General features: G+C 56.1%; 2 protein-coding genes across 2 annotated transcripts; one reads left to right on the top strand and one right to left on the bottom strand.

The window, feature by feature from the left end:
- The first annotated feature begins 8,839 nt into the window (after nucleotides 1-8,839).
- LOC127462497 (keratinocyte proline-rich protein-like) lies at nucleotides 8,840-10,350 on the top strand. Its single transcript, XM_051771142.1, has 2 exons — nucleotides 8,840-9,951; nucleotides 10,033-10,350. The coding sequence occupies exons 1-2, from the start codon at nucleotides 9,193-9,195 to the stop codon at nucleotides 10,348-10,350; spliced, it is 1,077 nt and encodes a 358-aa protein (XP_051627102.1). The 5' UTR covers nucleotides 8,840-9,192.
- A 6,926-nt stretch (nucleotides 10,351-17,276) lies between these two features.
- LOC127462447 (late cornified envelope-like proline-rich protein 1) lies at nucleotides 17,277-17,741 on the bottom strand. The gene has a single exon (XM_051771076.1). It carries the CDS (start codon nucleotides 17,739-17,741, stop codon nucleotides 17,277-17,279), a length of 465 nt encoding a protein of 154 aa, XP_051627036.1.
- Between the last annotated feature and the right edge of the window lie 427 nt (nucleotides 17,742-18,168).

The following is an 18,168-nucleotide window of genomic DNA, read 5'->3' as shown; positions in this document are numbered from 1 at the left end:
TCCGAGGAAGCAAAACCGAGCACCAGAGCCGGCCCAGCGGCTGGGGCAGGATGGGGATGGGGATGGGATGGGGATGGGGATGGGATGGGATGGGAGGGGATGGGATGGGGATGGGGATGGGATGGGAGGGGATGGGGATGGGGATGCGATGGCAGGATGGGGATGGGAGGATGGCAGGATGGGGATTGCAGGATGACCGCGATGTCTGAGGGCTCCTCATGCCCCTGCCCCCTTGGCAGAGTCACCTCGGGTACCCCAGGGTGGGGGTGACCCGCTGGAGAGGACCCTGGGGGACCCCGAGGTGTCCCTGACAGTGTGTCCGGGGGGTCCGGGGGGGGATTTGGCTGAGCTTTGCCAGCAGGGCAGGAGCTGATCCTGCCCCTCGGATGGGGAGAGAGTGCCTGGCTCGGGCTGCTGGGCACGGGAGGGACTCGGGAGGGACTCGGGGGGGACACGGGAGGGACTCGGGGGGGACACGGGAGGGACTCGGAGCTCCCGGAGCGGGTCCAGGGCAGGGGGACAAGGATGAGGGAGGCACTGGAGCATCTCTGGCACAGGGGATGAGGAGCTGGGGCTGCTCAGCCTCGAGCAGAGGCTCTGAGAGGGGACCCCCAGGGTCTGTCAGTGCTGCAGGGGATGGACCGGGGGTGGGGGGCAGCTTGGACAGCGCTTGGAGTCTACTGGAAGGTGTCCCTACCCTTGGGCTTGATGGTCTCTAAGGTCCCTTCCAGCCCAACCACTGCACGGGTCTCCGATTCCGGGCATGGAAAACACAGATTTCAGGAGCAGCCGGGCTGCACTTGGTGTTCCAGGGAGTCCCTTCAGTCCATCCCTCAGGGCAGGGAGGGGAGGAACAAACGAGACGTGAGAGAGCGAGCGGAGCTCCCCCCTCCAGCCCATCAGACGTGTAATTAGCGAGCTGCGAACGAGCTGCAGACAATAAAACCTCACGCGTTATTAGCCCGGCGAGCAGCGAATCCACGATTTCGATGATTTCACAGCACCGAAGGCAAAACAGCGACTCCGCCACGCAGGAGAACGAAACGCTCCTCGCTCGGACTCCTTCTTGCTTCATCCCGAAAGGCTTTTATTACTTAACGAACTCTTGTTTCTGCAATTAGCAGCCCCGCGGAGCTCTTTGTTCTGGTTGCTCCCAGGCTCAGTGGAGGTCAGTCTGCAGAAAATCCGGCGGGGGGGTCATTATTGCCCTGATGACTTTTCAAATGCAGGAGCGGAGCCGTTTCGACACCACTTTCTCCCTGCCCAGCGCCCAGAGCCTTTCACTCCAGGTTTGCCCGGGATTCACCCCCGTGCAGGTGTCAGAACGAAGCAAACCTGGGAGCGGAGGATTGTTGTTATTTTAAGAACTAACTCACTGCAGCCCGTGGAGCTGAGGGGACCCGTGGGAAGGAGCAGATCCAAGATAAGTCTCTCCCGAGCTTGAAAAGCAATAATTGCCCCTGCCAGGCTCCCTCTGTGCTGGATGTTCACCTGCTCCGGGTCCCTTCCACGACTCAGAACCCGCCAGTTGATCCTTTTTCCAGCCCTGAACTGGGTCAGGTTTGGTTTCCAGCCCAAACCCCTCTGAGGACACCAAGGTCGGGTCAGTCTTTGCTCTGTGCCAGGCCCCAAAACCCTCCCCTGCTGCTCTGGGCTTTGCTTTATCCCCCCGAGGAACTCGTTCTCTCACCACACTCAGCCTTTAAAAACTCCTCTTTCCCCAGTAACTCAGGGAGCAAAGCAGTTTTAGGATCATAATTCAGGGCATGTTGGGAGAATCTCCAAGTCCTCTGGGCCCGATTCTCTTCCTGTAATCACCTCGTGCAGGGGTGTGATGCCATCAGTGTCACCAGGATGGAACAGGAAAACCCGAGATTATCCCATTAATCCAGGCTTTCCAGGGGTGCAGAAAGCTGGAAAAGAAAGGAGGAGTTTAATCCCTGCAGCCTTCAGCTCCCGAAATTTATTCCCCATTCATTCTGTTTGCCAGTGGAGGAGCCTGAAATCGCCACCACCGAGCCCTGATCCCACAGGGAGCCCTCCTTTGGCAATTATTAATTAAGAATATTCCACAGATTCGCTGGAATGGGACTCCCCCAACCCAGCAGGGAAGCACTGAACCAGTGCAAAGAGGGTGGGGCAGATTTGGGGGTCAGAGAGCTCCAAACACACCCCCAGGAGCCCAAAATTCCGGAGAGAAGGGTCTGTGCTGCCCCTGGGGGACATTTCTCACAGATCCACAACTGCCCAGCTGCAGGAACAGGGGGTTTGTCCCGACCTTTAGAGGAGAAAACTCCCCATTCTTGGGCATTTTCTATTTTATCAGCTGCTGGCCACACCTGAAACGTGGAATCCTGTTGTCCTTCAGCTGTTTTCCCAGCTCAGGAGTTCCAAGGTTTTTTTCAGCCCTGCCAGAAACAACAAAAGAAAATTCACCCAGAAATTCAAAACTGGGACCCGAACCCACTTCTTTGGCAGCACAGAGCCAATTTATTCCGACTAAATTCTCATAGAGATCAATTTTAAATCAATTTTAAATCAATTTTAAATCAATATTCCAAACCCAGGAGGTTCCCTGAGAACCCCCCCATGGCACCAAGAGGACACAAGGCCAGAGGGACCCCCGGGGCTGCTCTGCTTTCCAAAAAGGAGATGAGAGGCCAAAATCCAACAAGTTCATTCCTGAGCTGCAGGGAGGGGATGAGGCAACTGGGAATGAGGCTCTTTGATGTGATGGGCAACTGGGAAGGGCTCCTGCTGTGCCCAGTGGGCTCCCAGTGAGGCAACCGGGGAATGGGAATAAATTCAGGCAGGGAATTAGGAGAGGAGTTTCCACCAGCAGCCCAGGGAGGCTCAGGAACAGCCTGCACAGTCCGAAAATTGGGATGAAAACGTGGCAGAGGCTTTAGGATGGAGGTCAGGGAGTTTCTGGCCGAGGTTTTATGGCAGAGTTGAGTCCCTGACTCAGCCCCGGGTGTCTCCTGGAGCTCAGAAACTCAGCCGGGGGGAGAGGTTTAATGGGAACTGTCTGGGCTCTGGGAAGCTCAGGAGCTGCATGGCAGGGAAAATAAAAGAAAAAAGGGGGTCATGGAATCGTGGAATAGAAAATAGAATAGAATGGAAATGGAAATGGAAATGGATAGAATGGAATAGAATGGAATAGAATAGGAATGGAAATGGAAATGCATAGAATAGAATAGAATTGAATGAAATGGAAATGGAAATGCATAGAATAGAATAGAATTGAATGAAATGGAAATGGAAATGAATAGAAGAGAATAGAATAAAATAGAATAGAATGGAAATGGAAATGGAAATGGAAATGGATAGAATAGAAATGGAAACGGATAGGATAGAATAGAATAGAATAGAAATGGAAATGGACAGAATAGAATAGAATTGAATTGAATTAAATGGAAATGGAAATGGATAGAATAGAATAGAATAGAATAAAATAGAATAGAATGGAAATGGAAATGGAAATGGAAATGGATAGAATAGAATAGAATAGAATAGAATAGAATAGAATAATTTGGGCTGGCAGAGACCATCTCACTCCACCCCTGCCGTGGGCAGGGCCACCTCCCACAGCCCAGGTTGCTCCAGCCTGGCCTGGGACCCCTCCAGGGCTGGGGCAGCCCCAGCTCCCCCCGTCTGCAGCCCTGGCAGGGCAGAGGCTGCAGGGCCTGGGCAGCCAGACCGATACTGGGGAGCCCAGGAACAGGTAATTATGTCCTTTGTCTCGTGAGCCGAGTTAATCACGACGTCCAGCCCAGTGATGACAGACACTCTAATAAAGAGCCAGTGGGGTGTGAACCAAACGGCCTCGTTGAGCCACCCAGCCCTGGCAGAGCCGGTTCAGCAGCCTCTGAATCACCCAGGAGTGCAAGAGTTCCCTCAGATCCTCTGCTCTGGGCACAAAGGGTCACACTCCGGGGTGGCAAAAAATCCAGGAGCATCCACGTAGTCCTGGATCACAGCAGGGCTCTCCACTGGGAAAAAAGCTGAGACGTTGAGAGAGTCACCTCAGTGATAAACCAGATCAAAGCAGCAGCTGCAGAGCTGCTGGAACAGCTGCTGCCACCTCCCAGGGAATCTTTGGCTTCTGGGGACTCGATTACCTGCTCGCTCAGCACTTGCCTTGTCCCCCCTGCCCAGGACCTGCAGGAGCTGCAGCAGCATCTTCCATCTGGGCAGGGCGGGCTCAGAGCAGCAATTTCCCTGCCTGTGGTGTCGTTCTCCCTGGAATCAGTGGCCCAGTGTGGTGTCCAGGGGAGCTGAGCTGGGCCCCAGCAGGTGAGAGCTCCACGTCCCCTCCGGAGCTGCCTCGTCCCTGCACGTCCCTCCCGTCCCCTCCCGAAGCTCTGGGCCCAGCACATCTCCCTGCAGGTGGCCTTTGCCTCTAAAAATAGCCTTTGTGCAATTCCCGGGGAAGGGAAGAGCAATTACACCTCCAGTCTGGGAGAAACCTTCCCTCCCTCTCCCCGGGCTGGCTGCAGAGCCCGGGCAGGGCTTTTGTGCTGAGGTTGCTGCCCCGGAGCTGGGGTGACCTCCCCGAGCCTCTCCAGCCCTGCACCCAACCCGGTGGTTGAGGCCAGGGCGGCCCCAGCTCCCGATCCCCAGCCAGGGTTCAGGTCTCCCTCCCAGCCATGGAAAGGGACGTTCTTTCCTCACCCCGTGTCGCAAGTCGGGGCTGCGAAAACGCCCCGAAAACCTCAGGTCTTGCTCAAATAAAAGTGGTGTCTCAACACTCCCGGCTCTGCCTTGATGTGCCTCCACCAGAGTCTCTGCAGGGTGCCCTGATGGAGGGACACAGCCCAGCCCGGAGCTGACGGGGCACAATCACTTGGGAATGTTGCCCGAAAATCCCAGTGCGGCTCTGGAGCTGCTGGAATCCCCCCTGTGCTTCCAAACCCTGCTGGAATCCTCTGTGTGCTTCCAAACCCAGCTGGGATCCCTCCTGTGCTTCCAAACCCTGCTGGGATCCCTCCTGTGCTTCCAAACCCAGCTGGGATCCCTCCTGTGCTTCCAAACCCAGCTGGGATCCCTCCTGTGCTTCCAAACCCAGCTGGGATCCCTCCTGTGCTTCCAAACCCTGCTGGAATCCCCCCTGTGCTTCCAAACCCTGCTGGAATCCTCCATGTGCTTCCAAATCCTGCTGGGATCCCCTGGGTGCTTCCAAACCCTGCTGGGATCCCCTGGGTGCTTCCAAACCCTGCTGGGATCCCTCCTGTGCTTTCATACCCAGCTGGGATCCCCCTGTGCTTCCAAACCCAGCTGGGATCCTCTGTGTGCTTCCAAACCCAGCTGGGATCCCTCCTGTGCTCCCAAACCCTGCTGGGATCCCCCCTGTACTTCCAAACCCTGCTGGAATCCTCCCTGTGCTTCCAAACCCTGCTGGAATCCTCCCTGTGCTTCCAAACCCAGCTGGGATCCCTCCTGTGCTTCCAAACCCTGCTGGAATCCTCCCTGTGCTTCCAAACCCTTGCCAGGCTGACAGCCACAGTCCTGGAACGCTTTGGGTTGGAAGGGACCTCAAAGCTCCTCCAGTTCCACCCCCTGCCACGGGCAGGGCCACTTTTTCCTCTCTCCCAGGTTGCTCAGAGCTCCATCCGAGGTGGCCTCGGACCCTCCCAGGGATGGGGTAAACGAGACACCCAACTCCTTGAAGGAGCCTGGTCTGATTCCCTCGATCTCCCTGCTCCAAAGGGCAAATTCCAGGAGCCTACCTGGGCACCAGGGCTGTCCTGATAACCACAGTGCTACCTAGAAAGCAGCCAGGCAGGTTCTCCACTGCTGGAAAGCGTCCCAGTGCCTGCCCTCAGCAGAGCCACGGCTGGGACCTGCAGCAGGGGAGCAGTGGGGAGGCCTGAGTGGGGCTTTGGGCTTGGCTTGGGGTGTTCCCCTCTCCAGCAGAGGCTGGAGACTAAAATTAAACCCGTGAGGGAGGCAGCAAGGCAGGGCCTCACCTGCCAGGGGGTCAGAGAGGGAGTCACACACGTGGAGTCCCACCCTGGGAGACAACACACACGGCCCAAAATTCAGGTGTCCTGCCCTCCAGCTGCCAGAGGGTTTGCTGAGGGAGGAAGTTCCACCCCAGTGGGAGCAGCTGCTGCTTCCCTTTGCTGCCCAGGAACCCTGGGTGGTGGCTGGGACCAGCTCAGCCAGACCTGCAGCTGATAAGGGCCCTGGTGGGACGGGGGAGACGGGACAGAGACGGCCCCAAAGACACCCAAAGGTGATGAAATTGGGCTCTGTGTGGGCCAAGGCGCCTCTGCTGCTGGAAATAATCCTCCCAGCACAATTAAGGGCTGCCTGACCCGTGTCCTGATCCCTCCCTGAGATCTGGAGGGTGAGGGTGAGTTATTCTCACTCAGTAAATGTTTTTCACGTGGAAGAAACTCCTTCCCTGAAAAACACCCTTTTTTCCACATTGAGGTTGAAATATCCTTTCAAATGCCATTCTGGTACCTGAATGGGACCAGTTCCCAATTCCATTTGATGGGATAAATCTTGGACACCATTAAAATCCCTTCACTTGCCACGTGATGCAGAGAGATAAACTCAGTCCCCTGTTCTGTCTCACTTAGATCAGTGGGAGCTCTGTCTTCTGGACCATGGAGAACAACACTAATTCATAAATCCCAGGATTATTTCCATTGGAAAAGACCTCCAAGATCATCAAGTCCAGCCTTTGATCCATCAGCATCTCGTCCCCCAGCCCAGAGCACTCAGTGCCACAGCCAGTCCTGCCCTGGACACCTCCAGGGCTGGGCACTCCAAACCTCCCTGGGCAGCCCCTGCCAAGGCCTGAACACCCTTCCCAGGAGGAAATTCCTCCCAATGATTCAAAATTATCTGTTCTGAAACGAAAGCAGAATGAAATCCATGAAGACCTTCCTGAGGAAAAGAAAAGTTCACTCACCCCTCACGAGTTTTTACACCCTGAAGCCATTTTGGGGAATTCACTGATGAAGAGCAAGAGAGAGAAGGACAAATTAAACGCCCCTCTCTTAAACTACAGACACAGCCCAAGAATTAGTGGGAACTGGATGGTGTGAAAGGACTCCTGGAGGGGATGAGGTGGCACCACAACACCCCAGACCCCAAATGCAGTCCATGCATCGACCTGAGGGTCTGCCCTTCATTCCCACCCCCTGTCCTGTCCAGCTGGGTTAGTCAGGGGGATGAAAGGAGCCCTGTGTGAGATCTGCCTACGTGTAGGACAGGGCTGGGGAGGAAACACAGTTGTGAAACCATGAGCTCATCAGCCAGGAGGACTCATTCCCAGAAGGCAGGGCTCTGAGACCATATAAAGGTTCTGCCATCCCTCTGCCCCGGCATCCACTCGGCTCCCTGAGACTCCCTGGTGGCCACCTGGGTAAGTCAGAGGGCTCTGGTGCCTCCCTGGGCTTCCCCTCACGTGGCTGCTCCCTTTGCAAGGGAGGGTTTCACCCCCTGCCCTCGGATATGCAAAAGGCTCTCGGAGAGGAGAGGGGCTGTGGGCAGGACAGGCAGCCTTGGGACAGCTCTGCAGGGTAAATCCAGGCTGAGTGTAACTCTGGGGGGGGGTCGAGGGCTAAATTAGACCCTTCCTGAAAGGGAGAGCAGAGGAAATTGTGTTGGTTTAAGTTCTCCTCCAGGGGAGGAGAGCAGTGGCCTCCTGGAGCTCCCTCCCAGCTGATTTCCTGGGATTCTGCTGTTGGTAGCAAGGATATTGTCCAAACTCCAATTGCACGGGAGAATTCTTTGGGAAAGCAGGGATTTGGGGCTGCAGGAGCAGAGGGCTGAAGGCATTCCTCCTGTGCTGCCTCACTCATGCCAGCCATGGCAAGGGCAATGCATTAATTCAAAGATCTTATCAGATCCTTATAAAAAAAATGGCAAGAGAGGGGTGTCACTGACCTGGAGGAGGGAGAGGAGAGGAGGGAATTGGCTTTGGAGATGTGCTGAGAGGAGCAGCAACCCCAGGGGAAGGGAGAAGGAGCTGCCACTGCCCACAGCTCTGGGGTGGGGCAGGTCCTGTGCTGGGGGGGCTCCAAAATACCCCTTTCAGGCACCACTTTTCCAGTCCTCACCTTTAACTCGTGCCTTTAAGTTGCTTTTGGAGAAGCAGCAGCCCAGGCTTTAGCACAGACACTTCCCCAGCCCAGCTGAGCCCGGGCCTGCCTTCAGCAGCCACAAAACAGTTTCCCAAATTGCCGGCCCAGGAGTGGCCCTGGGAGCAGAAATCCCTCCCGGTGGCTCTGATTCATGCAGGTCACAGGTGTCATTAGTGGCCAGGCCAATCCAGGGGCACGGGGACACGTTATCCCTGCTCATTCTCTCCCTGGACTGGGCCAGGGGTCACCTCAGCCCTTCACATCCCCCACAAAGTCGGGATGGAACCAGAGCAAGAGGAGGAATTGAGTCCTAGTACTTACAGGAAAGGCTTCTAATTCCAGGTAAAACCTGGAAACCATTGCAAAAGGGGCAAACCCCACTGAACTATTTCACTTTTGCCACTGTAAAACATCCCCTTGGCCCCATATTTATATTTTCCAACTTTCTGCTTTTAAATGTTTGTCTTTCACTTTCGTTGTTTTTCTGTTATTATTTTGACTTTCCGAGGCCGTTCTCTCCACACCGGGAGATCTGTGGTTTGTCAGCTCCTCTCATCGGTTCCCCAGGACAGAAATAAAAGGGAGCTGACACTTTGGGAAGAGGGGGAAGGACTCTGAAGTGCAAATCAGCTGCGGGTTCAAAGGAGCGGCTCTACCTCAGCCAGACCCGACAGGGCTGTCCCACATCGCAGAGCAGGGAGAGGAGGGACGAGATAAGACGGGGTGGGAGCAGGAGCTGAGAGGCAGGATGAAAAAGGAAGAGCAGATCATCATTCTGGGACAACCCGCCTCGGGAAACCCAAGGGCAAACCGGGGGAGCTTTGCTCTGGTTTCTTGGGACTCGTATTTTAAAACTGAACTCGTATTTTAAAACTGAACTCGTATTTTAAAACTGAACTCGTATTTTAAAACTGAACTCGTATTTTAAAACTGAACTCGTATTTTAAAACTGAACTCGTATTTTAAAACTGAACTCGTATTTTGTAACTGAACTCGTATTTTATCACCGTTCCCCCTCCTCCTGCCGCGCCCCCCTCAGCACCGCAGTAACGCTCCGATTTCCTTTCAGACCCTCCGGTTTCCCGCGAAGATGTCCCTGAATCAGACGCAAATCAAGCAGGAGCTCACCCTCCTGCCCCCCGGGCTGAGCAGGAGCATCCCCCAGCCGAGCCCGGACCCCGCGCCGTGCCCGCAGCAGCACCCCGAGCTCCAGGACCCCACACCCCGCCCGGGCCCAGCCCCGGCCGTGCCGACGTGCCCGGAACGAGCCGTGCCCTTGCCAGGCCAGGAGCCGGGCAAAGGAGAAGCCCCCGCGGCCGTGGTGCCCCAGTGCCCAGCCCAGGAGCAGCAGCAGCAGCAGAGCAAGTGCCCCCCGCCCTTCCCAGCCGAGGCTCTGCCGTGCCCAGAGGAGAAACCAGCCTGCCAAGAGCTGTCCCGCCCTGACCCAGCCCCGTGTGGGCTGGAGAAGCAGCAGTGCCGGGAGAGCCCCGTGCCAGTCCCCGGGACCCGCTCCGAGGCTGCAGCCTGTGCCCAGGAGAAGCAGCAGGTCAAGGAGCTCCCCGTGCCCGTCCCTGCCCCGCGCCCCGACCCCACCCCGCGCCCCCAGGAGGAGCAGGAGGTCAAGGAGACCCCCGTGCCCATCCCTGTCCCACTGCCCGACCCCACACCGTGCCCTCAGGAGAAACAGGAGATCAAGGAGCTCCCCGTGCCCACCCCGTGCCCTCAGGAGAAGCAGGAGGTCAAGGAGACCCCCGTGCCCATCCCTGTCCCGCTGCCCGACCCCACCCCGTGTCCCCAGCAGAAGCAGGAGATCAAAGAGACTCCTGTGCCCACCCAGGAGAAGCAGGAGGTCAAGGAGACCCCCGTGCCCACCCCGTGTCCCCAGGAGAAGCAGCAGGAGATCAAGGAGCTCCCTGTGCCCACCCCGTGCCCCCAGGAGAAGCAGGAGATCAAGGAGCTCCCTGTGCCCACCCCATGTCCCCAGGAGAAGCAGGAGATCAAGGAGACCCCCGTGCCCATCCCTGTCCCGCTGCCCGACCCCACCCCGTGTCCCCAGCAGAAGCAGGAGATCGAGGAGCTCCCCGTGCCCACCCCGTGCCCTCAGCAGAAGCAGGAGTGCCAGGACGCCCCGGTGCCAGTGCCAGCTCCCTGTCCCGACCCCGAGCAGCTCTCCCTTCCCGAGAAAGCCCCTCCCGTGGAGCAGCAGCAGCTCAAACAGCCCAACCCGTGGCCTCCCGCCCAGAAGTAAAGTGGGGCCGCCCGAGCCGAGCCCCGAGGGGAGAAGAAGATCCCAACCCCAAACCTCCTCTCCCACATCTCCCATCCAGAGGTCATTTCCCAGCACCTTTTGAATCGCTGCAGAGCTTCTGTGGAGAAGAAAATCGCTGCTGAGCTTCCAAGTCCCCCCTCCAATTAACGCTTCGTCCTGTACTAACAGCGGATAGAAAGGCTTCAAGCAGGGTCCTGGGTGTGTGTTCAGCTCCCCAGCAGCCTGAATTCCTGCCCTCTCCCAGTCCCCCTGGCCCAGAGAGACACCACAAAGCTCCCTGGCAGCACAAGGCAGGGTTCCTTAAGCTCAGCATTAAACTCTCCCCCAGCACAAGGCCCAGCTCTGGTCTCCCTGCCTTCCCCCCCCCAGCTCCCTGGATTCCACCTCCCACCTGCATTTAGGGCTTCCTGCCTGTTCGTAGTGGGAGGTCTGGGCAGAACCTGCTGCTAAAGGGTTCTGATCCCCCTCCCAGCTCGTGACACGGCAGTGCTGATTGGTTTCATGCAATTAAAAAGAATCCGCCGGGCCGCAGGAAATAGGAAGGGATTTTAGGACAGAGGCACCAGCTCTGCCCAGGCAGGAGCCAGAGCTCACCTGGAATCTTCTGGGACGTGTGAAAGAGCAGCTCCAGCTGAGAGGCTTCCTGGCAAACCTCCCGAATCCACTCCAGACACGTTGTGAAAGCAGAGCTTAACCTCAGGCTCCACGGGGCAGAGGAGGGAACACACCCGGGGCTGCCTCAATTACACCCCACACGGGGTTGCTGTGGATGGATTTGCCACTTAGCTCTAATTGTTTTAGGCTGGTGTTGCATCCAGGGTTCATTTCACTGTGAAAATCAGCAATAAAAGTTGCTTTGAATACCGAGGTGTGGAGGTTTTTCTCGGCTTCTGCTTAAAAAAGGTGGGAGGGAACCTCAGCTGGCAACAGGGGCAGAGCTTGGGGCTTCCCAATCAGGACCTGGAAACTCGGGAATGGGTGACCCTGAGTCACAGAACCATGGAATGGTTTGGAATGGGAGGGTCCTTAAAGTCTCTCCAGTGCCACCCCCTGCCACGGGCAGGGACACCTTCCTCTGTCCCAGGTTGCTCCAACCCGGCTTTGGGCCCTTCCAGGGATCCAGGGGCAGCCAAAACTTCCCTGGGCAACCTATGCCAGGCCCTCCCCACCCTCCCAGGGAGGGATTTATCCTTAATATCCCATCTCAACCACCTGTGTGCGCCTTTAAAGGTAATTTTTTGGCAAATAAAAGAGGAAGGTAACGAACAACACGAGCAAAGTGACAATAAAAACATCAGGAAGCAAGTCATGAGTTATTAGTCATTTTATTGCAGCGTGTCCCAAAGGAAGAGCAGGATAAAGCGGCCCCAGGATTTATTTATTTATTATTTCCCAGCAGAGGGTGAGCCAATCCCAGGTAATGAATTGCACCTCGTTGTAAAGCAATTGCTCCTTGCAGGGCTGAGGAGGCGGCTGCGGGGTTTTGGAGCCCTTCCAGCGGCGCCAGCAGACAGGGAAGTTGGGAAAGGAGCGTTTGGAAATGGGGATCTGCATTTGGAAACGGGGATTTGCATTTGGAAACGGGGAATTTGCATCTCCCGTGGCAGCTCCGGGGCCGTCGGGGCTACTTCTGCTTGGGGCAGCCCTGCTGGTGCTGCTGCTGCTGCTGGGGGAGGCTCTTCACGGGGCACTTGGCCTGCCCTTTGGGGGCCTGGCTTTGCTCCACGCCCTTGGCAGGGGCCACACACTTCTCCTGGCACTGGGGAGGGAGGCACTGCTGCTGCTTCTGCTGGTGGGACGACATCCCTGCCGAGCCTGCAAGGAAACCCCACAGCGGGGCAGTTGTGTTAAATCCCCTCCACACACACCTCTCCTTCTGGGATATCACGGTTTCAGGAGGTTCCTCAGCTCTGGCATCGACTCCCCAGCCAAGAGGATGAGCTTCTAAGGTTAATCCTCCCACCAAACCCACTCCTGGCCATAAATCCCTGAGGATGCTGCTCTCCAGACCCGGCGAGGCCACTTCGCTGCACCCGCCCCTCGGTGGCTTTTTTGGGGCCCCCATCACACCCTCCGTGGGCTCAGCCACTCTGCTGAGCCCTCAGAGAGGAACTGCACATAAAATGAGTGCCAGAGGCAAGCTCCAGCCTAGCAAAGCCTGGCTCCAGCCTGACAGAGCCTGGTTCCAAGCAGGGAAGTGGCTGCGGGAGCTGAGGAGGGGACAAACATCGAGGGGGGTTTTTCCTTCATTCCCTCTGCTCAAAAAAATGTTTGCTGGACATTCCAGCTTGGACAAGCACAGGAGAAAGGCAGGTTTGAAGGCAAACTCGCTCGGCTCAAGGAGGACCTCAGGGCAGGGGTTAAAGCTGTTTGGAGAGGAGCAGAAAAGTGGTGAGAGCTCGGTGCTGGGAGTTCTGAGAGCAGGAAATCCTCGGGGAACAGCCCCCTTTGGCAACAGGCACATCCCTGCTCAGGTCAGGGAGAGCCTCAGAGCAGGAGCTGCATCTCTGGCCATCAAATTCGATGGATTTTATGCAGAGAAGTGGAACTCAGGGCCCTGGGAATCCAGGAGAGCCAAGTGATCAGATGCTAAACCAGCTTCCCACGGGTGCCAACTGCTGGCAGCTCATCCCCAACCCCTGCTGGTTATCCACAGGATCCTTATCAGCCTGGGGGAAATCCAGAGGGTTGGCAAGGGGGTTCTGGTCCCAGAGAGGCAGCAAACCACAGTTTGGAACCTCAGAAAGCCTCCAAAGCCCATCCTGTGCCTCTCACCCGCCGGGGGAAAAGCTGGAGCTGGGACTGGAGGGACAAACCAAGGACAAACCACCCCCAAAGGCCCAGAACCACCCCTGGGCAGGCAGAGGGGCACGGGAGGACTCACCTGGTGTCTCACCTGGTATCTCCTGCTCTGGAAGGAGGGAAGGAGAAGCCACTGGAGGTGAGGAGCTGCAGGAGGGTTTTATACCCTCCCAGGAGCTGATGACAACAGATTAACTCGGTGACCAGAATCTTTCACAACCAGAACCTGCCCCGCTCACACCTCCCTGCTCCTGGACCACAGTCAAGGCCTGGGAAGGATCCCTCCTCTTCCAGCTGCGGGGGATTTGTTGTTTTTAATGCCAGGCACACCCAGGCTGGTAATCACGGGCTAATTCATTAATAATTCCCTCATCCCTGTCCTGGGCACGGATCCCACGGCTCTGTGGGGCTGGGACACAACTCACGTCCTCTCTGGAGGGAGCAGAACGTGTCACACAAAATTCAGGGGATAATTTCATCTGTGACCACAGCACAGATCCCCAGAAACCCGAGTGGGGTGGGGGAGCCCCTGTGCCAGCCCCTGGCAAGGGCAGCAGGTCTGTCTTTGGCCTCCTGTGCTTCTGGATTTTGCTGTTGCCCTTCTCCAATTTCCTCCCCCAAAAAGGGGAATAAAACACTTCAGAAAGCCAAGAAATCAGAAATCCTTCCCCTGGTTTTTTTCCTTGCACTTTGCTGTGATTTTTCCCTGAATTAACTTCATTTTTAATGAACTGAATTCCTTTTTTCCAGACTCGCTGAAGTTGTGGCAGGATTTCTTTATTTATTTTTTTTTTTGAGGATGGATCCACGTTGCAGAAAAATGTGGATTCCCCTTGAGATTTTTCCAAGGAAGGGACAGAGAAAATGTTCCATCTGAAGCCTTGGCTTTGCTGGAAAAGGAACCCTTGATTTTTCCCACCAACAACCCTTGGTTGTTTTTACCAAAAATCCTTGGTTGTTCCCACCAAAAATCCTTGGCTGTTCCCACCAAAAATCCTTGATTGTTCCCACCAACAATCCTTGGCTATTCCCACCAAAAATCCTTGACTGTTCCCATCAAAAATCCTTGGCTATTCCCACCAACAATCCTTGGTTGTTCCCACCAACAATCCTTGGCTATTCCCACCAAAATCCTTGGTTGTTCCCACCAAAAATCCTTGGTTGTTCCCACCAAAAATCCTTGGCTGTTCCCACCACCAACCCTCCACCCCCCAGTTCCCGGTGTCTGACACATCCCCATCAGCTCCCTGACCCTCTCCAAGGCTGACAGGGATGAAGTGGCACCAATTTGCTGCAAATATCCCAGGAATCTGAGCAATCCCAGGGGTGCCCGGGAGGGAAGTGTGTCAGGGCTTTTGGAACACCTTTTTCCCACCAGCACAGGAAACCTCGATGAGCTCCATCCAACAGGAGCCTCCTGCCACTTCCCCCGGGGTTTCCAGAGCCTGGCTGGGACTCCTGTGCCTGCTGCAGAGGAGAGGGAGAAGAGAAAAACTTCATTTGGCCATTTTTCCTTGCACTTCACAGCAGTTTTTCACCGAAGCAGCTTCATTTGTGACGAATTCAATCCCTTTTCCCCAAGCCCCGGCTCTGACCTGCTGGAGCCAGGGCAGAACTTCCCGGGTTTATTCCGGGGATGGATCCAGAAAAATGTTGGTCCCCTGGACATTTTTTTTTTTCCCCGGGGAAGGAGCTGAGGAAATGTTTCATCAGCTGCTGGATCTGGCTGGAGATGCTCCCAACTCAGGTGACTCACCTGTGGGATGGAGCTGCACGTCACTCCCTGACCAGCACCTTTTCTGTGCCTAAAATTGGGCACTGATGAGGCATCAGCAGGTCCTTGGTGAGGCAGGATTGGCAGAATTCCCAGGGGGACCCCCAGGTTTGTGTTGCACAGCAGGAATTAGGGGAGCAGGTCCCTCATTTGAGCCTCTGCTCCCCCCACTCCCTCCCTCCTGCCCGGGCCGTGGCAGGAGCAGGGGTGGGTTCTGGCAGGAGCAGGGGTGGGTTGTGTCGGGAGCAGGGGTGGGTTGTGGCAGGAGCAGGAGTGGGTTCTGGCAGGAGCAGGGATGGGTTGTGTCGGGAGCAGGGGTGGGTTCTGGCAGGAGCAGGGGTGGGTTCTGTCAGGATCAGGGGTGGGTTCTGGCAGGAGCAGGGGTGGGTTCTGTGAGGAGCAGGGGTGGGCTGTGACAGGAGCAGGGGTGGGTTCTGTCAGGAGCAGGGGTGGGTTGTGGCAGGAGCAGGGGTGGGTTGTGGCAGGAGCAGGGGTGGGTTGTTTGCCTTCCCCAGCCCTGTTTTTTTTCCCCCCTCTCATTATCGGTGTCACCTCTCGGTGTCGACAGACGGGCCCGGAGAGGAATCTGCTGTTAAATTCCACACAAGGGCTCATTAGCAGCTCGTTTGGTAACAGCCTCTGCACACACCTAAATATAACTCTTTTCTTCTCCAGATTAGAGATTCCCCACCCCTGCCCTAATGACACGGTGGCTGGGGAGCAATTCTGCACGGCCCAGACCCGGGGATGGCGTGGCCAGAGGTCGGACCAGTCCCACGGGAGCTTTATCTCCCAAATTCAGGCTTTCAAGGGGTTTCACGTCCCTCCAGACAACGGGCCTCCTTTAGCTCCAAAGTTACAACAAATAAAGGTGTATTTAAAGCCAAGTAAAATGTTATTGCACCTACCAGGTGTTAATGAACCCCAAACTCCAAGCCCTCTCTCCCTCAAGGAGGTGATTCCTGCTCGTGGGCAGATAATGGACAGAGACACGAGTGAGACCCTCCAGAGCCACCCAAAGGACCTGCAGGTCCTGGCAGCAGAACTGCAAACTCGGGGCTCAGGCCTGTTTCTGAACCACAGAAAGGTTCATCTCCCGAAGCCAAACCCCCCCTTTCCTATATTTGGCCAGTGGGGATCGTGGGAAGAGTTCATCCCACCCACCACTTTTGTCCAAGGCAGAATTTTTTAAAGGAATAATTAAAATTCCAGCCAAGAACACTCGATTCCTTCTTGCTTGAATCTGAGGGCTTTGTACTGGTTAAATTCACCTTTTAACAGCTTCCTTCTGGAATTAGAAGATAATTGCTCCACACTGAAATGCTGTTTGCAGCAGGCACAGAACCCTCCCCAGGCACAGAACCCTCCCCAGGCACAGCAGCTTTTGAAAATGAAAACTGAGGGAAGATGTTCCTGAGCCTGAGGACATGGAGATGAAAAGAAGGACAGAAGACCCAGGATGCCATCGATGGACAGTTTTTATTGCTGAACACAGACACTACAAGAGAAAGGACACGAAAGAGAAGGGAAGAGCAAAAGAGGAGACATCTTCCACCAGCAGCTGCTGACAGCACAAACCACGGCTCAGAACTGGGACAGCACAACCACTGGACATCTGGGACAGAAAATCCACAGCTGGACATCTGGGACAGAAAATCCACAGCTGGACATCTGGGACAGAAAAACCACAGCTGGACATCTGGGACAGAAAAACCACAGCTGGACATCTGGGACAGAAAATCCACAGCTGGACATCTGGGACAGAAAAACCACAGCTGGACATCTGGGACAGAAAATCCACAGCTGGACATCTGGGACAACACAACCATGGCTTTTCCAGCACAACCATGGTTCAACATCTTGGACAGAAAAACCACAGCTCAATAATTTTCCAGCACAACCATGGCTGGACAGCTTGGACAGCACAACCATGGCTCAACATCTTTTCCAGCACAGCCATGGCTCAATAATTTTCCAGCACATCCATGGCTAAACATCTTGGACAGAAAAATCATGGCTCAATAACTTTTCCAGCATAACCATGGCTAAACATCTTGGACAGAAAAACCACAGCTCAATAATTTTCCAGCCCAGCCATGGCTGGACATCTTCCCAAGATGCCCAACAGTCCGATACCATCCAGCTGCAGCCACCGAAACCAGAGGTGCTGAGGCAGCAGGAGCAGAAGTGTCACGGGAGGGAAAGGGCAGAACCAGTCAGAGAGGACGTTTCCCAGGGCAGAGGCCCTGGGGTGGGCAGAGCAGGAGGGGTCTCAGAGCATGCCAGGGGGGTCTGTAGCCGGGGTGTCCGTTCCGGGGGCGCTCCGGGCTCAGCAGGGCCGGGAGCAGACGGGCTCCAGGCACACGGCGTCGCAGGACTCCACGCACTTGGTGGGGCAAACCTCCACGCAGGGGCCCTGGCAGGGCTCGGGGCACTTGGTGGCACAGGGCTCGGGGCACTGGGCCGGGCACTGCGGGGCGCAGGACTGGGCACAGACGTCCACGCACTGCGGGGCACAGACGTCCACGCACTGAGGGGCACAGGGCTGGGCACAGACATCCACGCACTGGGGGCTGCAGGAGGAGCTGCACTGGGTGGCACAGACATCCACGCACTGGGGGCTGCAGGAGGAGCTGCACTGGGTGGCACAGGGGGCCTGGCAAACCTCCACGCACTGCGCCGGGCACGGCTCGGGGCACACGGCCTGGCACGGCTCCACCACCCGCTTCACCCCCTTCTGCAGGCAGATGGGAGGGGGCAGGCAGGGCTGCTTGCACTGCTCGTAGTAGGACATCCTTCCCGGGGGGGGCACCGACGGGCACAGCTGCGAAGAGACACAGAAAATCAGGATATGGAGAGTTTTCCCCCCTCCAGGCGCCGGTTCCCGGAGTGTGGGACCGTTTGTGGTCAGGGGGAGGAAAACATCGCCCGGGTGGGGGATTTCTGCCTTCAGATTTGGGCAGGTAACGCTGCCAGGTTATTCCTTCCTTTCCTGGGAATGCTCAGAGTCACCCTTAGGGAGCCCAGGGCTGTCAGCTTTGGAGATTCGCCCACAGTTAAACTTTGGAGAAGTCATGACATAAAAATGGTTCATTTCCTGGCTTTCTTAGTTAAATCAGGAATTTTTCCTGGTTCATTTCCTGGCTTTCTTAGTTAAATCAGGAATTTTTCCGTGGCTTATCTATTGGTTGTCACTTCCTCAGATCCTCACAGCCACCTGA

Source organism: Manacus candei, unplaced genomic scaffold (genome assembly GCF_025592945.1).
Source record: "Manacus candei isolate 608988 ecotype Guabito, Panama unplaced genomic scaffold, ASM2559294v1 h1tg000128l, whole genome shotgun sequence".
NCBI lineage: Eukaryota > Metazoa > Chordata > Aves > Passeriformes > Pipridae > Manacus > Manacus candei.
Note: the sequence above shows the minus strand (reverse complement) of the source record. Positions and strands in the feature narration are given on the sequence as shown.

Excerpts from the sequence above, each read along its gene's own strand:
- LOC127462497 (XM_051771142.1), top strand. The coding sequence starts at position 9,193 with ATGTCCCTGAATCAGACGCAAATCAAGCAGGAGCTCACCCTCCTGCCC. Across the intron at positions 9,952-10,032 it reads CCACCCAGGAGAAGCAGGAG|CCCCAGGAGAAGCAGGAGAT; the intron begins GTCAAGGAGACC and ends CCCACCCCGTGC.
- LOC127462447 (XM_051771076.1), bottom strand. The coding sequence starts at position 17,741 with ATGTCCTACTACGAGCAGTGCAAGCAGCCCTGCCTGCCCCCTCCCATC.